General features: G+C 42.1%; 1 protein-coding gene across 2 annotated transcripts in view; it reads left to right on the forward strand.

Annotated features, from left to right (window-relative positions):
• Nucleotides 1–240: 240 nt before the first annotated feature.
• Nucleotides 241–21,560, forward strand: part of LOC132155279 (corticotropin-releasing factor receptor 2-like) — a 115,829-nt gene continuing 94,509 nt past the window's right edge. For both annotated transcript variants that reach the window (XM_059564158.1, XM_059564159.1), the window contains exons 1-2: nt 241–476; nt 565–684. In XM_059564158.1, the coding sequence (XP_059420141.1) occupies nt 356–476; nt 565–684 (241 nt within the window). In that variant the 5' untranslated portion in view covers nt 241–355. The remainder of the gene's footprint in view (nt 477–564; nt 685–21,560) is intronic.

The raw sequence follows: 21,560 nt of genomic DNA on the forward strand, positions 1-21,560 counted from the left end.
ATAACACCGGGTTCAGTGTACTGTATACATGCTGATTTATCTTAACATTTCAAACATTTGAATCCAATTAATAACAAAATATCTTACGACGTTAACGCACAGCATAGAAAAGGAGTCTTTAGAAGGTCATTTTATAGAGCGTCCGCTTTGATCCTCGACATTTCATTATGACATCACCATCATCCTGTGAATGAACGCGCGCACAAAACCATCCCCAGGATTCCTTGAATCGCGCGGTCACACGCGCTCCGGGATCATTTGTCATCAGTGAAGACGAGACGAAACTGTCTCAAGTTGACAGGGAGGCAGACTCATCGCTTCTTCTACTCACTGAAGCCTTTACTTGCTTTTGATCATGGATGCGTCCCTCTTTCAGTTCTTCCTAGAGGAATTCGGCGACACCAACTGTACTCTTATGGATGCTTTTCAGGACACTTTATACGAGAATTCGTCTTTTGCGTCGATGAGTGTCGACGGTGAGGATTACAGTTTTTGTTAGCAGCGCATGTCTTATTCAGCGCTTATAATGCACATTAATCAACACCGCTTGTATTTTCCTCCAAGGTCTGTATTGTAACGCCACTACGGATGAAATCGGAACTTGCTGGCCAAGAAGCAACTCTGGACGAATAATTGAGCGACCGTGTCCGGAGTTCATTAACGGCATCAAATACAACACCAGTAGTAAGTGGCTCCTAGCTTTTTTATTAATTAAAAACGTCCGAGGATAAGATTGCTGTTTTCATGTGCATAATTGTTAGCCTATTTATCTGAGTGTCAGTCCTTCAGTCAGAGTTAAAATATATAAAAAAGGGGCCCCACAAAGTGAGTCAGTGTATTTATAGATAGATTTAATATCTGTTTTTAGAACATTTAAGACTTGTACGGTTTCATGGACATGTATAGCTGTTGTTGTTTTTTCCTCTCAAAAGCTATTTATACAATTGTTGTTAATATAAATGACATGCTATTAATAATTTACACAATTGTTTGCTCACAAATTGTGCTTCTATATACAATTTTTATCTGCTCAGCCACATTTTTTTCCCATTCATTTTTAATGTGCAAAGTTTGAACACACACACACACACACACACACACACACACACACACACACACACACACACACACACACACACACACACGCACACAGGATGGTCTAATTTGGTGCATGAAAATTTGTGAAATTTTCCATAAATGTGAGAAACATATTGTTATTATATATTTGTAATATGTACAGGTGTGATATTTGCTCCTAATATGGAAGGGGTGATATTTGCCCATAAAATGTGAGGGGTGATATTTGCCCCTGAAAAACAATTCAATGGCACTCAATACAAATAATAACTTTAGACTGTCACGCTCTTGTGGAATGAAGGCACACAAAGATGAGGGTATCTCATCTCTCTAAGTCTTTTATGGTCTAGCAAGAAAGAGGAGGAATTCTGGACGGTGGGTTTTAAAAAAAAAACGAAAAAAAAAAACACAAGGACACACTTAACTTTTTTGGGCCGATTCTGTCACACTCTTGTGGAAAGAAGGCACTCAAAGATGAAGGTAATCTAAATAACATTTAATAATAATCCAAGATGATGAAGATCCATACAAAACAAAGGGAAACAGAAGCAGCACACACAAGTAATAATCAGCAACTGAAAGAACTAAACAAGGAGTAGTTATAAAAACATAAGAGAGAAACTAATTACTTAATTAACAACACACAGGTGAACAGAATGAACTAATCAAGGGAGACTACTAGGCCTACTAGGCACAAAATTAGACAGGAGAACAGGAAATTAAAGAAACACAATAGAAGTCCATAATCGTGACACTGACATACAGTCATGGCCAAAATTGTTGGCACCCCTGAAATTTTTCCAGAAAATTAAGTATTTTTCACAAAAGTATTGCAATTACACAAATTTTGCTATACACATTTTTATTCCCTTTGTGTGTATTGGAACAAAAAAAAAAAAAACAGGAAAAAGCAAATTTGACAATTTCACACAAAACTCCAAAAATAGGCTGGACAAATTTATTGGCAACCTTAACTTAATATTTGGTTGCACACCCTTTGAAAAGAATAACTGAAATCAATCGCTTCCTATAACCATCAATAAGCTTCTTACACCTCTCACACGGAATTTGAGACTGCTCCAGGTCTCTCATATTGGAAAGGCGCATTTTCCCAACAACATCTCCACAGGTGCTCAATGAGATTTAGATTTCTGGCCACTTCAGAACTCTCCAGCACTTTGTTGCCATCCATTTCTGGGTGCTTTTTGAAGTATTTTTGGGGTCATTGTCCTGCTGGAAGACCCACGATCTCATACGAAAACCCAGCTTTCTGACACTGGGCCCTACATTGCGACCAAAAATCCTTTGGTAATCCTCAGATTTCATGATGCCTTGCATACAGTCAAGGCACCCAGTGCCAGAGGCAGCAAAACAACCCCAAAACATCTTTGAACCTCTTCCATATTTGACTTTAGGTACTGTGATCTTTTCTTTGTAGGCCATTTTTGCTAGACAGTATAATGATGTGCTTTACCAAAAGCTCTGTCTTGGTATCATCTGTCCACAAGACGTTTTCCCAGAAGGATTTTGACTTCCTCAAGTACATTTTACAGTCTTGCTTTTTTATGTCTCTGTGTCAGCAGTGGGGTCCTCCTGGGTCTCCTGCCATAGCGTTTCATTTCATTCAAATGTCGACGGATAGTTGGCGCTGACACTGATGCACCCTGAGCCTGCAGGACAGCTTGAATTTCTTTGGGTCTTGTTTGGGGCAGTTTATCCACCATCCGGACTATCCTGCATTGCAACCTTTCATAAATGTTTCTCTTCCGTCCACGTCCAGGGAGATTAGCTATAGTGCCATGGGTTGCAAACTTCTAGATAATGTTACGCACTGTTGACAAAGGAAAACTGTCTAGATCTCTGGAGATGGACTTTCCTATTTTTCCAGAATTTTGGTTCTCAAGTCCTCAGACAGTTCTCTTCTCCTCTTTCTGTTGTCCATGCTTAGTGTGGCACACACAGACACACAATGCAAAGACTAAGTCAACTTCTCTCCTTTTTATCTGCTTTCAGGTGAGATTTGTATATTGCCCACAACTTATACTTGCCCCAGGTGAGTTTAAAGGAGCATCACATGCTTGAAACGAACTTATTCATCCACAATTTTGAAAGTGTCCCAATAATTTTGTCCGGCCCATTTTTGGAGTTTTGTGTGAAATTATGTGAAATTTGCTTTTTTTTTATCATTGCATATTATCCATCCATCCATCCATCCATCCATCTTCTTCCGCTTATCCGGGGCCGGGTAGCGGGGGCAGCAGTCTAAGCAGAGAACCCCAGACTTCCCTCTCCCTAGACACTTCCTCCAGCTCTTCTGGGGGGACACCGAGGCGTTCCCAGGCCAGCCGGGAGACATAGTCTCTCCAGCGTGTCCTAGGTCTTCCCCGGGGTCTCCTCCCAGTGGGACGCACCCGGAACACCTTCCCGGGAAGGCGTCCAGGAGGCATCCGGAACAGATGCCCTCAGCTGACCCCTCTCGATGTGGAGGAGCAGCGGCTCTACTCTGAGCTCCTCCCGGGCGACTGAGCTTCTCACCCTATCTCTAAGGGATCGCCCAGCCACCCTGCGGAGAAAGCTCATTTCGGCCGCCTGTATCCGTGATCTTGTCTTTTCGGTCATGACCCAAAGCTCATGACCATAGGTGAGAGTAGGAACGTAGATTGACCGGTAAATCGAGAGCTTCGCCTTGTGGCTCAGCTCTTTCTTCACCACGACAGACCGGTACATCGACCGCATTACTGCAGAAGCTGCACCGATCCGTCTGTCAATCTCCCGTTCCATCCTTCCCTCACTCGTGAACAAGACCCCAAGATACTTAAACTCCTCCACTTGAGGCAGGAACTCTCTACCAACCTGAAGTGGGCAAGCCACCCTTTTCCGACTGAGGACCATGGCCTCGGATTTGGAGATGCTGATTCTCATCCCAGCCGCTTCACACTCGGCTGCAAACCGTCCCAGTGCATGCTGAAGGTCCTGGCTTGATGAGGCCAACACGACAACATCATCCGCAAAGAGCAGAGACGAAATCGTGTTGTCACCAAACCTGACCCCCTCCGGCCCCTGGCTTCTCCTAGAAATTCTGTCCATAAAAATCATGAACAGAACCGGCGACAAAGGGCAGCCCTGCCGGAATCCAACACGCACCGGGAACAAGTCTGACTTACTGCTGGCAATACGAACCAAGCTCCTGCTCCGGTCGTAATGGGACCGGATAGCCCTTAGCAAAGGGCCCCGGACCCCATACTCCCGGAGCACCCTCCACAGGCCGCCGCGAGGGACACAGTCGAATGCCTTCTCCAAATCCACAAAGCACATGTGGACTGGTTGGGCAAACTCCCATGAACCCTCCAGCACCCTGTAGAGGGTATAGAGCTGGTCCAGTGTTCCACGGCCTGGACGAAAACCACACTGTTCCTCCTGAATCCGAGGTTCTACTATCGGCCGGATTCTCCTCTCCAGTACCCTGGCATAGACTTTCCCAGGGAGGCTGAGAAGTGTGATCCCCCTGTAGTTGGAACACACCCTCCGGTCCCCCTTCTTAAAAAGAGGGACCACCACCCCGGTCTGCCATCCCAGAGGCATTGCATATTATTATGACTTATAATAAAATCACAGCATATATATAAATGTGGATTTTCAAAATTTCTCTTATTTATCTGTAGTAACTGGCACTTATGATCACAAATCAATATTAAGTGGTTCCCTCCTGTGAGATCGCACAGCATGTAACTTTGTTCAGTGTATGGATGTGACTTTCACACTGGAGGATAATACAGGGCTCCTGGGCAAATATAAGCCTTTCACTGCTGAGCTTTGAATTTATATTTTAAATAGTAAAATGTCTCTCTGTTTGCTCGTATATGATTATATTGCAATCTTATTGGCTCTTTAAGTCTTTTTATTCACAAAACTGGTATCTTATGCACTGGCATCACTGACCCAGTTTACCACCTTGATGGCATAGCGCTGTGCCATTAGTACTCTTTTCTGCACAAACAGGCCTTCTTTCTGTGGTTTATAATTAAGTTTATTATGTGTTTTATTCACAAAGGTCTGAATGCCACAGTTAATATTTCAGATGTTTATTAAAAAGGATCCTCATGCTAATTTTCTTGCAAACATGGCATCAGTATTTCATTAATTGATCAGATGATGGAGAAAAGCAACATAACTAGCAGATAATGTGTTTGTAGCATTACTTGATTTAAATTATTGCTTTAGTTTAGTGGGTGCTCAAAAAAAAAAAAAACACATGAGAGCAAATGTAAACAATGCTATCACAGTGAGTACAAAGCATTACTAGAAAATTAACAGCAAAATGCATTACCTAATTATGATCACATTATTTAGTTTGGTGAATGTAAAACTTTATCAATTAAATCATATTTGCTTTCACAGATGTAGCTTAAATCGATGAGTCAAACCTAACGTTAGTTTTATTTATAGTTTGCATCAAAGTAATTGTTAATAGCATGGTGTCACTGAACCCTTCAGCACTTGTGTCTAACCCTCATGCTTGCAAGATCCATCCAGCTGTCTAGTGCTGTCTCTCAAAGTAATCCATTTGATCCTGACCACTGTACCTTAAGGCACAGATACTCAGTGCTGGATTCTCCCTCTGCATCACTTTCAGAACTGCAAGTAACAAGGTTAACACTTTATAATTAAGTTCACTTAAAAGTCATTTAAAATTGTTTTGTTATTGATGAACTAATCATTTACTAAACATTAATATACATTTTTAGATAATCTTATTTACATAAGTGATATGTTAACATGTCACAAATGTGTTGAAAGTAATCCTAAAAATGTTTTTGTAAATCGTCCCAATCATAAATCATTAGTAAATGATTATTGATTAGTTATTTGTTGATATATTCTGAACCACTTCATTTACAAATTTACTGCATATCATAATATTGCAAAACATGCCATTTTTCAACGAATAGTAAATTTGTTTATTCCTGTAGCTTAACTAGCAATGCCAAGATCATGAATAATTTTTTTTGAATGTATGCTGGCAAATGTCAAATCTGAAGTAAAAGCATTTATTTTTTTTCATCAAAATGTTCAGTTTAAACATACAGAAAAAAATATTTATTTTGAAGATTCTGAAAGCTTTTTATATACTGTTTGAATTACAGTAACATTTTTTTTTATGATATGATTTATATAATTTTTTTTTTATTATTATTTTTTTGATAAACAATGGTTTCCTTCAGTATAAATATGATTATCAGGTGCACACCAAAAATAAAGGATATTAAGATGTTATACATATATAAAAAATGAATCATGTCTTGTCAACTGTCACATTGCGCTGTAGTAAGGAGCACGAGGGAAACGAGGAAACATTTACAGTCTTTAATCCAGGAACCACAGAAGAATAATGCACACAAGGAGCTTGGAAGAAACACGTAGACCCAACAAACATTTACTTTTAAACTCAGGATAATGAGCGAACTAAGGAAACACACCTGGGATCAGATCAACAATCAATGGGAGACAGAAACTGGGTCACAGGAGCAGAAACACATATAGATAAATCCATAGTCCTAACATAACGCCCCCTCCTGAAAGGTGGGTCCTCACACCATAGTAACAACAGAGGGAGGCATTGGTGGGAACTTGGGAGGAGGTTCTGGAGGAGGACGGATATCTGGGAGGAGGCCGGCAGACAGAGACCAGGAGGGTGACGAAGGAGGGAGGAGCCGGGGAGGAGACGATGGAGGGGCTTGGAGCAGGAGGAGTCCAGCTGGACCCAGGCCACAGCCATGATGTCGACCCGTAGTGGAGCTGATGTAGAGAGAAGCCATGGAGGAGGAATTGCCACCAACTCCAATGGCGGCGGAGCAGGTGGTGGAGGAGACCGAGGCAGAGACGAAGAGCTAAAGAGCCAGGGTGACGGGGAAGATCCGGAGGTCCTAGGTAGAGGAGATGGTGCCGGTGACCAACGCGGATATGTGGAGCCAGAGTGACAGAGGAAGAGGTAGAGCCGAGGGGATGAAGGAGGATTGGAAGCCCCCTCAGGGCTGGACGAGGAAACCAAGGATGTTGGAGGGCTGGAAGGGACCAATGTAGACGACAGAGGGAGGAGAGGGGGCAGTTCGATTTCCAGTTCAGGCTCCCAGTCTATTAGATCCCTTAATCCAGGAATCACAGGAGAATAATCCACAGAAGGATCTTTGGAGAAACACGTAGACCCGACAGACATGAACCCAATAGACTGGGGCTTTTAAACTCAGGATAATGAGGGAACTAAGGAGAGACGCCTGGGATCAAATCAACAATCAATGAGAGACAGAAACTGGGTTACAGGGTCAGAAACACACAAAGGTATGTTCATAGTCCTGACGTCAACAAATGGGTAAGTCAGTTAGCTATTTATTATCACATCAATTATTGTTCCTTTAGTCATAACAGTAATTACGAAACTGTTGTTTTAGTTACCTAGAAAAAAGATTAAAATCATTAAAAAGACTTATGTCTCAAAACATATTCGATTGTTTGATTGAGTCTCATTTGCTGCATACATCTATAACATAAAAAAACAATCGAGTCTAATCGTGACTAAAATCAAATGTTCTTGTACCCTAAATGTGTCTTTAGATCTATTCGGACAGTAATTGTTTCTCATGTGGACGTCTGTAAAAAATAAATAAATAAAAAACTCTTGGATTTGGATGGCAAATTTATTCACAGTGGAGAAGCGAGTTCTGTGATCCAACGAACCCGGGATCGTGTGACCTGTCTCATGATTATCTGCTATAAATAAAATGTCATACAGTATGTTTGGAAATATAAGAATAAATTCATATTTAATTTGATTATTTAAATTTCCTGTTTGAAAATAGGGAAATAGACACTCTATAGTTTTCTGTTTTGCATTTTATCTCTTAGAACAATTGATGTAATTAAAAGATTAGCAGAAATAAGTTAATGCAAACTCTTATTTACTTAGGGTAAACATAAAGCTGCTTGGTTTATATGTTTATGCATGTAATTGTGGACTTATATAATAAATATTTAAAAATTGTATTGCAAATTGTATTGTACATGTTTACGTGCTTTTCTTCTCTTTTTGGGTAACTCTTACCCCACCAGCATTAAAAAAAAAAAAAGTTGTCAACCTTTTGACTATTTTTGCAAAAATTGTATGGACTGCTGAATATTTTCTTCTGTGAATATATGAACATACTATATATCAAAATACAGGGGGGTATTCAAGAAAGCAGGTTATGTGACATACCCGGGTATGTTTAAGAGTAAGTAAGTGGATAACCTCAACTTTCAGTTCCGATATCGGCAGTGTTACACATGCGTGGGATACTTTACTTCCTGAACAAGTGACCACCTGAGTCCATGTTGTTTGCACATTCACGCGAACCGCGCCACAGTTCGGGAGCAACCGAACTCAGACCACCTTCTCCAGATAGTCTCGGGTTTGGTACCCCAGTTTGCGATTTTTAATGCGAAACGTGCCCCGTTCCGCACTAAACTGCCAGTGTGAAAGCCCTACAAATGACCTTGAACGCACCTGATGATGATTAGTATGGCTGGATTGAGTTATCTGAGATAATTGTGCATTCATGGTTTGGTTTAAAAGGGATAATGTATCGATACTCAAAACCATGATAAGCGGTGCAGCAATTGGCTGGCGGCAAGACGGCAACGTAATGACAGCATATAATTAAAAACAACACCCGACGAAAAACTTGACAAATTTTTAGACTTTTCTAGAAATTTCAGCCAAGCAAACAAAATGAAAGTTTCTTAAGGGTCAAGATCATGTTATCTGCATCTCATGTGCTCCACCAAGCCACTCCTATAATAGCCGTCATCACTCAAATTAATGCACAACTCTATTATCTGTATAGCATGTGTGTAAGACTCTAATACACTTATGAAGTAATAATTTTATGACAAATAAATATTTCAGTGAGTAAAACTGGCTGTGTATATAGTAGACTCTTATGGACTACACAGCATTTTTATATTATTTTTAAATAAATTTTTAAATGATTATTATTTTAAATTATTGTCCCTGGATCAGAAGGATAGGCCTGTAATAAAGTAGCGGTGATAGCGGACATATTTAGAGTATCAGTTCTGGTTGAAAAGATGTGATCTAATCCTGTTTACATGAAATAAGCCTGCTCCCGAACAGGTTTAAGCTTACGGACCTGTTGCTATGACAGCAGCTCCGGGATGAGCTTCGAAGAACCAAATGATCCAAGATCATGCCAAATCGTCAACATTCAAATCCAGCTAACTGATTTAGCGACGTACGAAGAACGGGCCCCTGAACTGAGCTGGATGAAAACATCACTGAATCAACAATGAAAAACTTACGGTTTTCTATTGTCCTTTTGCATTATCAGCACATGTTTTTTTTCTGTTTATTACACAGCTCTGTGGAATACTTGATTCTGATTGGTCAGTCCCTAACTGGTCGTGAGAGATATTGTATAAGTTACGTCGCTATCAAACTAGCTGCGATTGAGTAAAAAGTTGTTTACCTCCAGTTCATGCATTGCAGAATGGACGTTATATGTCCGTGACTAGAACTTTCTGTGACATCATGTGAATCTCCCTCATTGACTAATTCATCCTGATCAGATTTAGAATGATCAAATAATGAGTGATCAGTCTTCAAGTCCATGAACACCTCCAGCACTTGATCAGCATTATATATCTACATTTTTCTGATATTTTGACCTACATTCTCGCTACACATTCCAGCTTGTGCCAATCACTGTCTACTCTTGTTTCTTTGATTCAAAAGTCCTGTACTCTATCAGAACATGCAAATTACCATATACCACCTAAAACACGGATACCCAGAAAATTCTGTGTTTTGGCAGGGAAAGAATTAACAGCTCCCACTCACTGTGTTGGAGCAGTTATGAAACATTGTATTATTATATAATATGTCATTTAAATTATCTAAATAATATATGCATGCAAATTACAGCGAAGTGTCACAGTTACCATACAGTGTTCAGCAGTCAAACAGGATTGAAATTGAATTGAATTTGAATTGATATGTTATTATAAACCCAGAGGCAGTTAAATTACCACCTGACCTTGGTGTTTGTCAAAAACAGTAGGCAACTGATTTGTAGAGGTGTTTTTTTTCACAGTTGGTGGGAGAAACACACAGGTATTCTGGATTCGGACAGCATTGAAATCACTTACCAACACCTGTAGGAAAATCGATTACTTCCTCATGAGAAACAATTATCATGCGAATCAGTGTTTTGCCCCATATTGATATATTGATTACTATGAAATATACAGCTTTTAATGGTAAATACTACTATTCCATTTGCTCACCTCAGTGGCTGCTTAAATAAATGTTCAACTTGTCCCGTCTCTGATTCATTAACAGCATTCTTTCAAACAATCTATTATAGGAACCAAATCCATTAGGGAACCGATTCAAGTATGTGGCGTGAATCAGATTATTTGCTTACAGAATGGAATACATTAGAACATTTAGAAACCAGACCTGCTTTTGAATTGCTACGTATCATTATTTTGATCAGGATCATTTAGCTAATACTGAGGTTTTGAAGCTCTGTTTCCGGCTTAGATACTGTAAATTGCAGTTTAGGAGGCTAAACTTAACAGCAGCTATTCAGATAAGAATACAAACACTTAAAGGGGTCATATGATGCGATTTAAATTTTTCCTTTCACTTTGGAGTGTTACAAGCTCTTGTTGCATAAAAAAGTCAGTAAAGTTGCAAAGACTAATGTCTCAGATCCAAAAATATATTCTTTATCAAAGTTAAGACTCTTCCACGCCCCATTTACATTTATTAATTTAGCTGACGCTTTTATCCAAAGCGACTTACAATTGCTCTTTATGTCAGAGGTCACACGCCTCTGGAGCAACTCAGGGGTTGAGTGTCTTGTTCAGGGACACATTGGTGTCTCACAGTGGATTCGAACCCGGGTCTCTCACACCAAAGGCATGTGTCTTATCCACTGCGCCAACACCCCCCCCCTCCCCCCCCACATGTCTATGTCACTATGTGGAAATATTTGTGCAATGCTGGCCAAATGTTCATGCAAAAGGCGTGGTTTCAGTAACTGCAGTTAGTTTTGAAGCAGCCATGTCAGGGAGATGCTGTGTGTATTTAGATGAAAGCAAAAGCACTATATTTGGCCTTCCAAAAGTAGAAGCATTTAGGAACAGAACAGCAACACATTTTATGGACAACCGTTTCGTGAACCTAGGAGAGGAGGTAATTCTGACTTTGCTATGATTCAATTCAGTTCACAGAATGTAAGTATTTTTTGTTATTAGTTTAAGTATTTACTATTAAATGTTCAAATGCTGAGTTTTGTGTCTCACAGGTGTGTGTGTGTGTGTGTGAGAGAGAGAGAGAGAGAGAGAGAGAGAGACAGAGACAGAGAGACAGGGTCACACAGTGTAGTCAGCTTTCAAAACCGTCCGTGGCTTATGTACTGCAAACACGTACAAGCTTCATCACTGTGTCTGTCACGGGACTCTGTTCCACTTTCGGGCTTGAACTGATGGTAAAACTAAGGTTATTATTAACTGTCTTTACATTTATTTTGAATGATGAAGCTTGCGATTATGGAAAGGGGCATTACATTTTCGATGAGTGCTTGTGGTGATCGGCCAATTACAATGCACTGGGTCAGTTGGCCAATTAGAGCAGATTGTGCTTGTCAGAAGGAGGGACTTTGTAGAAAATGATGAGAGAGGCAGGGCATAGAGGACCTACAATAATGTAAAGTATTTGAAAAATAAAGTGTCTTTTGAACATTAAAGCATGTCAACATATTCTGTTACACCAAATACACAAAATAATGATCTTTAAAAAAGCATCATATGACCCCTTTAAATGGAATTATGATACTATTGTTTTCTGTAAAGCAGATTTATAGCTGAAACTGAAGTCAGTTTATAATTCATGAACATTAATTACTGCTTTGAAACAGTCTGTATTGTGTAAAGATCTAGATAAAAAATGTGACCCATGTCAATGTATTTTTGTCTCTTGCTAAAAATATACCCCAGTGACTTAAGACTGCTTTTGTCCTCCTGGGTCACAAATGTGACTTGAATGTGACTAGCTTTCCCAACATAATCTATATTTATCGCTACTTAATCAGTGTGTGAACATACAGTTCATCTCACCTTATTTTATGAATCTACACCTTTAATAACCAGATTAAAATAACAGTGTTCACTAAGATGTCAACAACTGTGAACAGTTTCTCTTAAAAAAAATATCTGTCACGTTCGGTGATACAGAAAACACGGAGAGGGAACCAATTGCAGGTAAGTCATTTATTAAAGGGTAATCCAAAGGGGTAAACAGTCCAGGCAGGGTCAAAACCAGAATATCCAAATCCAACATAAACAAGACACGAAGACAAGGCAAAGCAAGGCAAGAAGCGACGGACATGAATTAACTTTCAAACATTAAACAAGGACTCCGTAACACAGACTCAGACAGACCGGGTATAAATACACAGAAGGATAATGAGGGAACAGGAGACAGGTGGGGAACAATCAATTACTCAACAAGGAGGAAGGTGACCAAATAAGGGAACAGGAAGTGATAAGGTGACAGACACCGTGAGAAAGGAGGACATCTAGTGGAACCCCAGAGAACGCAACCCAGACACTGTGACAATATCCCCCCTCTACGGAGCGGCTCCCAGAAGCTCCACGACAAGACAAGACACAGACCAGGAGGGAGGCGGACAGGTGGAGGCTCAGGGGGAGGGACGGAGGGCCAGACTCACTGAGGGGAACTTGTTGTTGCAGCCAGAGTCCTCCAGGTCAGAGCGGAAGACCACCACAACCGTGTGGTCAGGGCGGAAGGCCCCCAGGGCAGGGCAGAAAACCACCACAGCCATGTGGTCAGGACCAGAGCCCCCCAAGGTGGAGCAGACCTCCGTATGGCCGGACCAACGGGATGACTAAATTCTGGTAAACCCCCGGTGTCCTTACTGGACTCCAGAAGATCGGTGCTGGCCTGACTCTGCTCTCGAAGATCATTGGTGACTGGCCTTTGTTCATGAAGACCATCGGTGACTGGCCTTTGTTCATGAAGACCATCGGTGACTTGCACTTGTACATGAAGATCATTGGTGACTTGCATTTGCTCATGAAGATCAATGGTGACTTGCCTTTGTTCATGAAGATCAGAGGTGACCTGCCTTTGTTCATGAAGATCACTGGTGACTTGACTCAGTCCTTGAAAATCACCAGTGACTTGACTCAGTCCTTGAAAATCACCAGTGACTTGACTCAGTCCTTGAAAATCACCAGTGACTTGACTTGACTCTGAAAGGTCAACGGTGACCAGCCTAGTCTCTGTAAAGTCCATGGTACCTAGCCTTGGCTCTGGGAGGTCATCAGTGACTAGCCCTGACTCTGGAAGATCAGCAGTGACTAGCCCTGACTCTGGAAGATCAGCGGTAACTAGCCCTGTCTCTGGAAGATCAGCGGTGACTAGCCCTGACTTTGGAGTGTCAGCGGTGACTTGACTTGACTCTGAAGGGTCAGCGGTGACTTGACTTGACTCTGAAAGGTCAACGGTGAACAGTCTAGTCTCTGGAGGGTCCACGAACACCTGACTCGACTCTGGGGGGTCAACAGGAACCTGACTCGACTCTAGAGAGTCCACTGGAACCTGACTCGACTCTGGAGAGTCCACTGGAACCTGACTCGACTCTGGAGAGTCCGCTGGAACCTGACTAGAATCTGGAGAGTCCGCTGGAACCTGACTCGACTCTGGAGAGTTCGCTGGAACCTGACTGGACTCTGGAGAGTTCACTGGAAACTGACTCGACTCTGGGGGGTCAACAGGAACCTGACTAAACTCTGGAGAGTTCACTGGAACCTGATTCGACTCTGGAGAGTCCACTGGAACCTGACTCGACTCTGGAGAGTCCACTGGAACCTGACTTGACTCCAGGGGGTCAGCTGTGACTGTCATCCTGTGCAGCGGCGCTGGGCAAGCAGCCATCTTGGGCCATGACTCTGGACAGGCGGCCATCTTGTGCTGTGGTGCTGGGCTGGCGACCATCTTGTACTGTGGCGCTGGACCGGTGGCCAATTTGGGCATTGGCGCTGGGTTAGCGGCCATCTTGTGCTGTGGCGCTGGGCTGACAGCCATCTTGTGCTGTGGTGCTGGGCTGGCGACCATCTTGTACTGTGGCGCTGGACCGGTGGCCAATTTGGGCATTGGCGCTGGGCTGACAGTCATCTTGTGCTGTGGGGCTAGGTTGGCGGCCAACTTGGGCTGTGGCGCTAGGCTGGCGGCCATCTTGGGTTGTGGCGCTGGACTGGCGGCCATCTTGGGTTGTGGCGCTGGACTGGCGGCCATCTTGTACTGTGGCGCTGGACCGGTGGCCAATTTGGGCATTGGCGCTGGGTTAGCGGCCATCTTGTGCTGTGGCGCTTGGCTGGTTGCCATCCTGGGCAGTGGTGCTGGGCTGACGACCAAGGGCCGGAAGAGACAGGAGTGGCTGGGGCATCCCACCGAAGCCGATGCTGCAGGTAGCACACGAATTCCCAGAATTCCAGTGTCTCTAACTGCGCCATCTCCTCCTGAGACACTGGATCATCCAGCCCGCCATTGAAATAGTCTTTGAGGGCCGCATCGTTGTAGCCCATGCCCTCGGCCAGGCAACAGAACACCTGAGCCAGGGCACCCACTTCATTTCCCTCTTGGCGGAGGGCGGTCAACCTAAGATACTTGGTTCGCCGCTCTGCCATCTTGGCTGGGGAACGGAAAAACGACATACCGCTGGTTCCTAGTGTGACGGAGTCCTTCTGTCACGTTTCGGTGATACAGAAAACACGAAGAAGGAAACAATTGCAGGTAAGTCATTTATTAAAGGGTAATCCAAAGGGGTAAACAGTCCAGGCAGGGTCAAAACCAGAATATCCAAATCCAACATAAACAAGACACGAAGACAAGGCAAAGCAAGGCAAGAAGCGACAGACATGATTTAACTTTCAAACATTAAACAAGGACTCCGTAACACAGACTCAGACAGACCGGGTATAAATACACAGACGGATAATGAGGGAACAGGAGACAGGTGGGGAACAATCAATTACTCAACAAGGAGGAAGGTGACCAAATAAGGGAACAGTAAGTGATAAGGTGACAGACACCGTGAGAAAGGAGGACATCTAGTGGAACCCCAGAGAACACAACCCAGACACTGTGACAATATCTTGCCCATTAGATGCCAACATGATCACCATATATAGTATGTAATTCATAAAGTCAAGTCTAGTAAAGTCTGCTTTATTGTCAGTTCTTCCACATGTACAGTGCATACATACAGAGAATTTAAATTGTGTTACTCTCAGACTCTTGGTGCGTACAGATAACACTAACAGTATAACATTAAATAGAGATAAACAAAATAATAAAATATAAAGTACAACTATACAAATATGCAAATAGGTAATGTAAGAAGAAAGACAAATTAAAGCAGCACAAGGTATATGTCAGGCAGAGTGCAAACCAGTGAAGTAAACACTATTTACTGATTTAATGATTGTAGTGCAAAAGAGCTATTTGGTTAAAACGTCAATGCTGAATGAGGTAGTGAGCAGACCAATTCTGTACAAAGTGTCTGGTGCAGGTCCCAGAGTGTTTGTGAGAGCTGGTGGGTGGGGGGGGGGGGGGGGGGGCTGAGTTTCAGAGTTTCAGTGGTGCATTGGGAGGGGGGGGGGGGGCAAGGTTGGGAGGGAGTTCAGATTCCTGACAGCCTGATGGATGAAGCTGTCCTTCAGTCTGCTGGTCCTGGCCTAGAGATTCCATGTCTCCTCCTTGATGGCAGCAGACTGAAGAAGCTGTGTGACGGGTGGGTGGGATCACCTGTGATGCAGAAGGCTTTACGGGTTCCATAAATTTCCTTAAGGGAGGGGAGAGGGACACCAGCGAGCTTCTCAGCTGCTCTCACTATGCGTTGAAGAGTATTCTGGCAGGACTCATTGAAGGTACCATACCACACAGTGATGCAGCTAGTCAGGATGCTCTCGATTGTGCCTCTGTAGAAGGAGCACATGATGGGGGCCGGGGCTCTGGCTCATCTCAGTTTATGGAGGAAGTAGGGATGCTGCTGTGATTTTTTGGCAATTGCTTTGGTGTTGTCGGTCCAGGAAAGGTCATCAGTCATGTGCAAACCAGGGGAGGTTCTAGGGTGAGTGAAGATCCGGGGCTTAGCCCAGAAAAATACATCAAATATAAAATCTGGAATACAGAAATATGAAATTATGAAAAAAATTAGAATGTTACTTTGCCACTAGGTGGCGGTATGCCACTGCCTTAATGAGTGTGTTGGTCAGTCATTTAATCAATGGATTCGTTTTTGAAACGGATGATTCATTCAGAAAAAAGTAAGCAACTTTTTTTATTAATGGGTAAGTGAATCAATTACTCAATCAAATTTATTCAGTAAACACTGCTGTGTGTTGCTGCAGAGCACAACAACATGCTTTGTTTGGAACCATTTCCATTGCGAAATATGTCTTTTTTATTATCTTGTTAATTGAATTGTTGCCCTGACATGAAAAGTCTGCCACAGACCGTGCTAATCAAACATTATAACCACTCTGTGTGTGTGTGTCCTAAAGACTGTTCTGCGCAACCGTTAACTTTTAGATGTTCAAAATGTAACGTTAAATCAGACAATTTAAAACCGAAAAAGAAATATAACACTATGATTAAAATGTACAGTACAGATACCTGAAGCTTTTGTATCTTGGCATTCAAGTGTTGGCTGGGGGTGTTTTACTTCCTTTTTTTTGAAGAAGAAGAAGAATTTTGAAATATACATTTTAATTTTCAAATAAATTGATCTAGTAAAATACTACACGCCAACAAACCGCCTGCCTCCAAAAGATCTCCCTAACACCGCTCCTGGTGCACACCCAGGAACTTGGTGCTGCTCATTCTCTCCACAGTCGCACCATTGATGGTCAGAAGAGCATGCTGAGTGTGCACTCTCCTGAAGTCAACAACAATCTCCTTCATCTTCTCCACATTCAGAGAGAGATTGTTGTCACTGCACCTACCGGCCAGGCGGCTCACCTTGCTCCTGTAGTTTGGTGTGATGGTCCTGGATGTGTTGCTGCCGACCCATCAGAATGTCTTCCCGTCAGAAAGCCTAACAGCCAGTTGCACAGCGAAGTGTTGAGCCCCAGCTGGACCAGTTTGTGGATGAGCTGTTGAAGGATGATGCCTTACAGAAATCTTTGAACAGCATTCTGACATACAAGTCTTTTTTCTCTAGATATGTGAGTGCTGAGTGGAGGGTAGTGGCGATTGCATCATCGGTCGAGTGGTTGGACTGGTATGCAAACTGGAAAGGGTCCAGGAAGGAGGGAGGGAAGACTTGATCTGGTGTATGACTAGCCATTCAAAGCACTTCATGAGAATGGGGGTAAGTGCAACTGGACGGTAGTCATTGAAGCAGGATGGAGACGGCTTCTTTGGGACTAGAATGATGGTGGTAGCTTTGAAGCATGTGGGGACAACAGCCTGACTAAGCGAGATGTTGAAAATGTCTTTGAAGACATCAGTGAGTTCCACTGCAGAGTTTATAAGTACACGCCCAAGAGTGTTGTCTGGACCCAGAGCTTTTTGTGCATTGATCCTGCTGAGTGATCTCCTCATCGCCTGGTTTCCGGGAGAAGGTGGAGTCTTCTGTACAGTGGTGCTGTTTTGTGCTTCAAATCGAGAGAAGGCGGCGTTCAGCAGGGAGATGTACTGTCTCTTAGCCTCTCTGATGCCATGTTATAGGTTGGCCCTAGTTGTCTTCAGGCCCACCTCATCTCCAGCTCTGAAGGCAGCATTCCGAGCCTTCAGAAGTCTGTAGACCTCCCTTGTCATCCATGGCTTCTGATTTGCCTGGACAGTGATTGTCTTTGTGACTGTTACATCATCAATACACTTGATGTATGTGATGTAGGCAGTGACATTCTCGGAGTAATCTTGGAGGTCTGTAGTGTTATTGTATGTGGCAGCCTCCTTAAACATTTTCCATTCAGTGGTGTCAAAACAGACTTGAAGAGCCTCTGACGACCCTTCTGGCCACACTTGTATCTGTTTGTGAACTGGTTTGGCGACTTTAATGAGCGGTCTATATGCACGCATTAGCCTGACAGTGATCTGGTCTGAGGCACAGAGGTGGGGGAGGGGAAGGGCTTTGTAAGCTCCTTTCTGAGTGGTGTAAACAAAATCCAAAATGTTTTTACCTCATGTTGGAAATTTATTGTGTTGGTGTATTTTTGGGAACACACTCTTTAAGTCTGCATGGTTGAAATCCCCAGCTATGATGATAAAAGCATTAGGGTGGGCTGTCTGCCAGGGCTCTGAACCAGTTCAAGGAATGAAAACGAAAACCGGAAATGAACGAAATTTTGACAGGAACAGAACCAGAAACAGAAACGAAATCAAATTTTATAGTTCCGAACAGAATCGAAAACTTAAAATGGCCATTAACCGGTTAATAACGTTAAAATCGTTCCATTTAATATTTGAAATTTGCTGTTAATGAATCATGAATTCCAGAAGTACTGCATGCAAATGTGACGCTGAAGCCAGTGAGTGAAATGTCCTCTCAGCTGTGAATTCATCATAGGCAAGTCGCAATGGCAATGCACCGCCCTTAGAGTTTATCTGAGGATATGTGAGATGAATTCAACAGATCACACACCTGCAGCACTTCTGTGAATGGAGAAAAAAAAAAAAAACGAACCCCTATAGGCATACATAAAAAGGAATATAGGCATATACACTAAATATATTTCACTTAAATCATATTGACAGATTAACGAAACGAAAGAAAAAGTGTGCTAAATTACGGTTCATTGTGACACGTTCCAAAGTTTTCGGAAAGGAAAATGAAACTGCAGAGAGAAGATTTCTTCATTTTGCAAAAGCTTTACAGTTTTAATTATTTTGCAAAAGCTGACAGCTTTGAATAATGTCTTGCTTCTATAACCAACCAGCTTTGGTATGACCATCGCGCTAACACAACATCATTTTGCTTTATTAAAGCCTGTTAATTATCAAAATAAAATAGAGTTAAAGAAACAAATAAAAAGTTAGACTGCTCCGTTGTACAACATGTTGCGTTCAGCGTGACCGTGCCTCACTGTGCTGATAAAGCCGATGTGAAGGATGATGTTTTATGTAGATAAAAGTACAAACACTATATAATAAATAATATTTTAGCATCCAAATGCGTCGGGAACATGGTAACATTTTGATTCGTGCCGGATGAGAGATGCAGGAATCAGCTTCAGCTTAAATTAATTTGTTTTTGGATTGATGTTTTTATAGCCTAAACTTGTTTTGTTTTCAAGAGAAACTAATAGTTGTTTTTATAATGTTTGTAAACATTTTGCTTTAGACTACAGGCATTTTAGCCTTCAATATTTCGTAAAGTAATAGGGCTAATAAAATGCAATACCGCAACTTTAGTTTTTTTTTTCACTTTCAAAACGCTTTTTTTCACTTTCATCCTTTTTTTTTTTTTTTTTACAATGAAGCAAATATTTTTAAATACCTTTTAAAAACTTTGATGTCTTTAAAGTGTTGATAGATTTTTTTTTTAGTAGCCTAGTCTGCGCGCAGTTATGAGAGGTAGAGAGAGAGAGAGAGAGAGAGAGAGAGAGAGAGAGAGATGACGCACACTGTGTAATCAGATGTGGCTAATTCCTAATGTTCACCTCTTCATGTTTAATAAATCAAGTGTTATGATCTGCCAAGCTCCCTGTCGGTGTCCTCCTACCAACAAAGCCAACGAGCTAGCGCACAGTAAGAACTGTAAAGCCTGCATATAGAAACGAAGCGCGTTACATTATTATTAGGCAAATTATAGACACATAATATTGTAAAAAAACAAAACAAAAAATTAAACCGGTATTTTTTCCACCCGAACCGGTTTCGGAACGGTAATAATTCAGAGGAACGCAGGAACAGAAACGTTAAAATATCGATTATGCTCGGAGCGAACCGATTGAATTTTCTTTTCATTTTCAAGCCCTGCTGTCTGCTGCTCACTGATTTGCTGGTACAGTTCATTTAGTGCATCGTTCCTGTTGTTGGAGCTGGGAGGAATGTAAACAGCAAAAAGCAATATGGCTGAATATTTCCTCGGCAGATAGAAAGGCCGGCACTTAATAATCATGAACTCCACCAGGGATGAGGAGTGTTTGGAGACCACAACAGCATCGTGGCACCACACATCATTGATGTAAACACAAAGCCTGCAGTGATGTGATTTACCTCCTGCGACGAGGACACCGTCCGCTCAATACCATGTCAGCTGATCGAGCTGAATAGCGCAGTCTGGAACGCTGTTGCTAAGCCATGTTTCCGTGAACACAAAACACAACAGTCTCTTTCAGTCCTCTGAGTTCAGCGTAGTATTTGGATGTAATCCCGTTTATTGTCCAAAGAGCGTACGTTAGACAGTATGATGGTGAGGATAGCTGGCTTGTGTGGTTTAGGTGTTAGCCTAGCCCAGATACCTCCACCCTCACCCTCAACTTCTGCTTCCTCTCACGCCTCTTGTGGCACCTCCGCTGTGGGCAAGATGAAGGTGAAAGCCTCCGGAGCAGATCAAGATCCCGCAGCTCTTTGGTGTGAGTGGAGTTTAACTCTAAAAAAGTGGTTCTGCCGACATTGGGCAGAAACTCACGGCTGTATGCACGCTTAAAGACAGGTAGATGCGATGAAGATGTACAAAAACACTGCGACTCACAAGATAAAAAACACACAAAAAGAAAAACGTTCTGACGGGAGAGAGAGAAGCCACTGTGTGTGGACGCGCCACCATCATCATTTGGCGCGTTCAAAAGCCTGTAAGCCATTTTATTCCAGTAATTGAAGCAATAGCCAATAGAACCCTAGTCATAGCAACAAGCTAAACTTCTTTGCAATAAGGTTTATCCCTTATTGTTTTTGCTGTTTTTTGGTGTGTATATAAACAAATCTAACTTCTTATTCTCTTGCTGAGGTATTTTCTTTAGTTATATTCTTCCAATTTAAGACAGGAGTGCATCCAAATTAGGATCAGTAATTATTTCATTTACCACTAGTTATTTTTATAAAAGTGATATAGAAGCTTAAACTTTAATAAACATTCATCTTCAGTTTCGTTTTCATTATTTACACTGAACATTTACATTTAATCATTTAGCAGACGCTTTTATCCAAAGCGACTTACAAATAAGAACAATAGAAGCAATCAGACCAACAAGAGAACAACAGCAGTATACAAGTGCCATGACAAGTCTCAGTTAGTCTATCACAGAACCCGTAGCTGTTTTTGTTTTGTTTTGTTTTTCAAGAATAGGATAGACAAGAAAAGGTAAGTGCTAGTATTAGTTGGTCAAGTGCTGGTGAAAAAGATGAGTCTTTAGATGTTTTTTGAAAATGAGTGAAGACTCGGCTGTTC

Source organism: Carassius carassius, chromosome 12 (assembly GCF_963082965.1).
Source record: "Carassius carassius chromosome 12, fCarCar2.1, whole genome shotgun sequence".
NCBI lineage: Eukaryota > Metazoa > Chordata > Actinopteri > Cypriniformes > Cyprinidae > Carassius > Carassius carassius.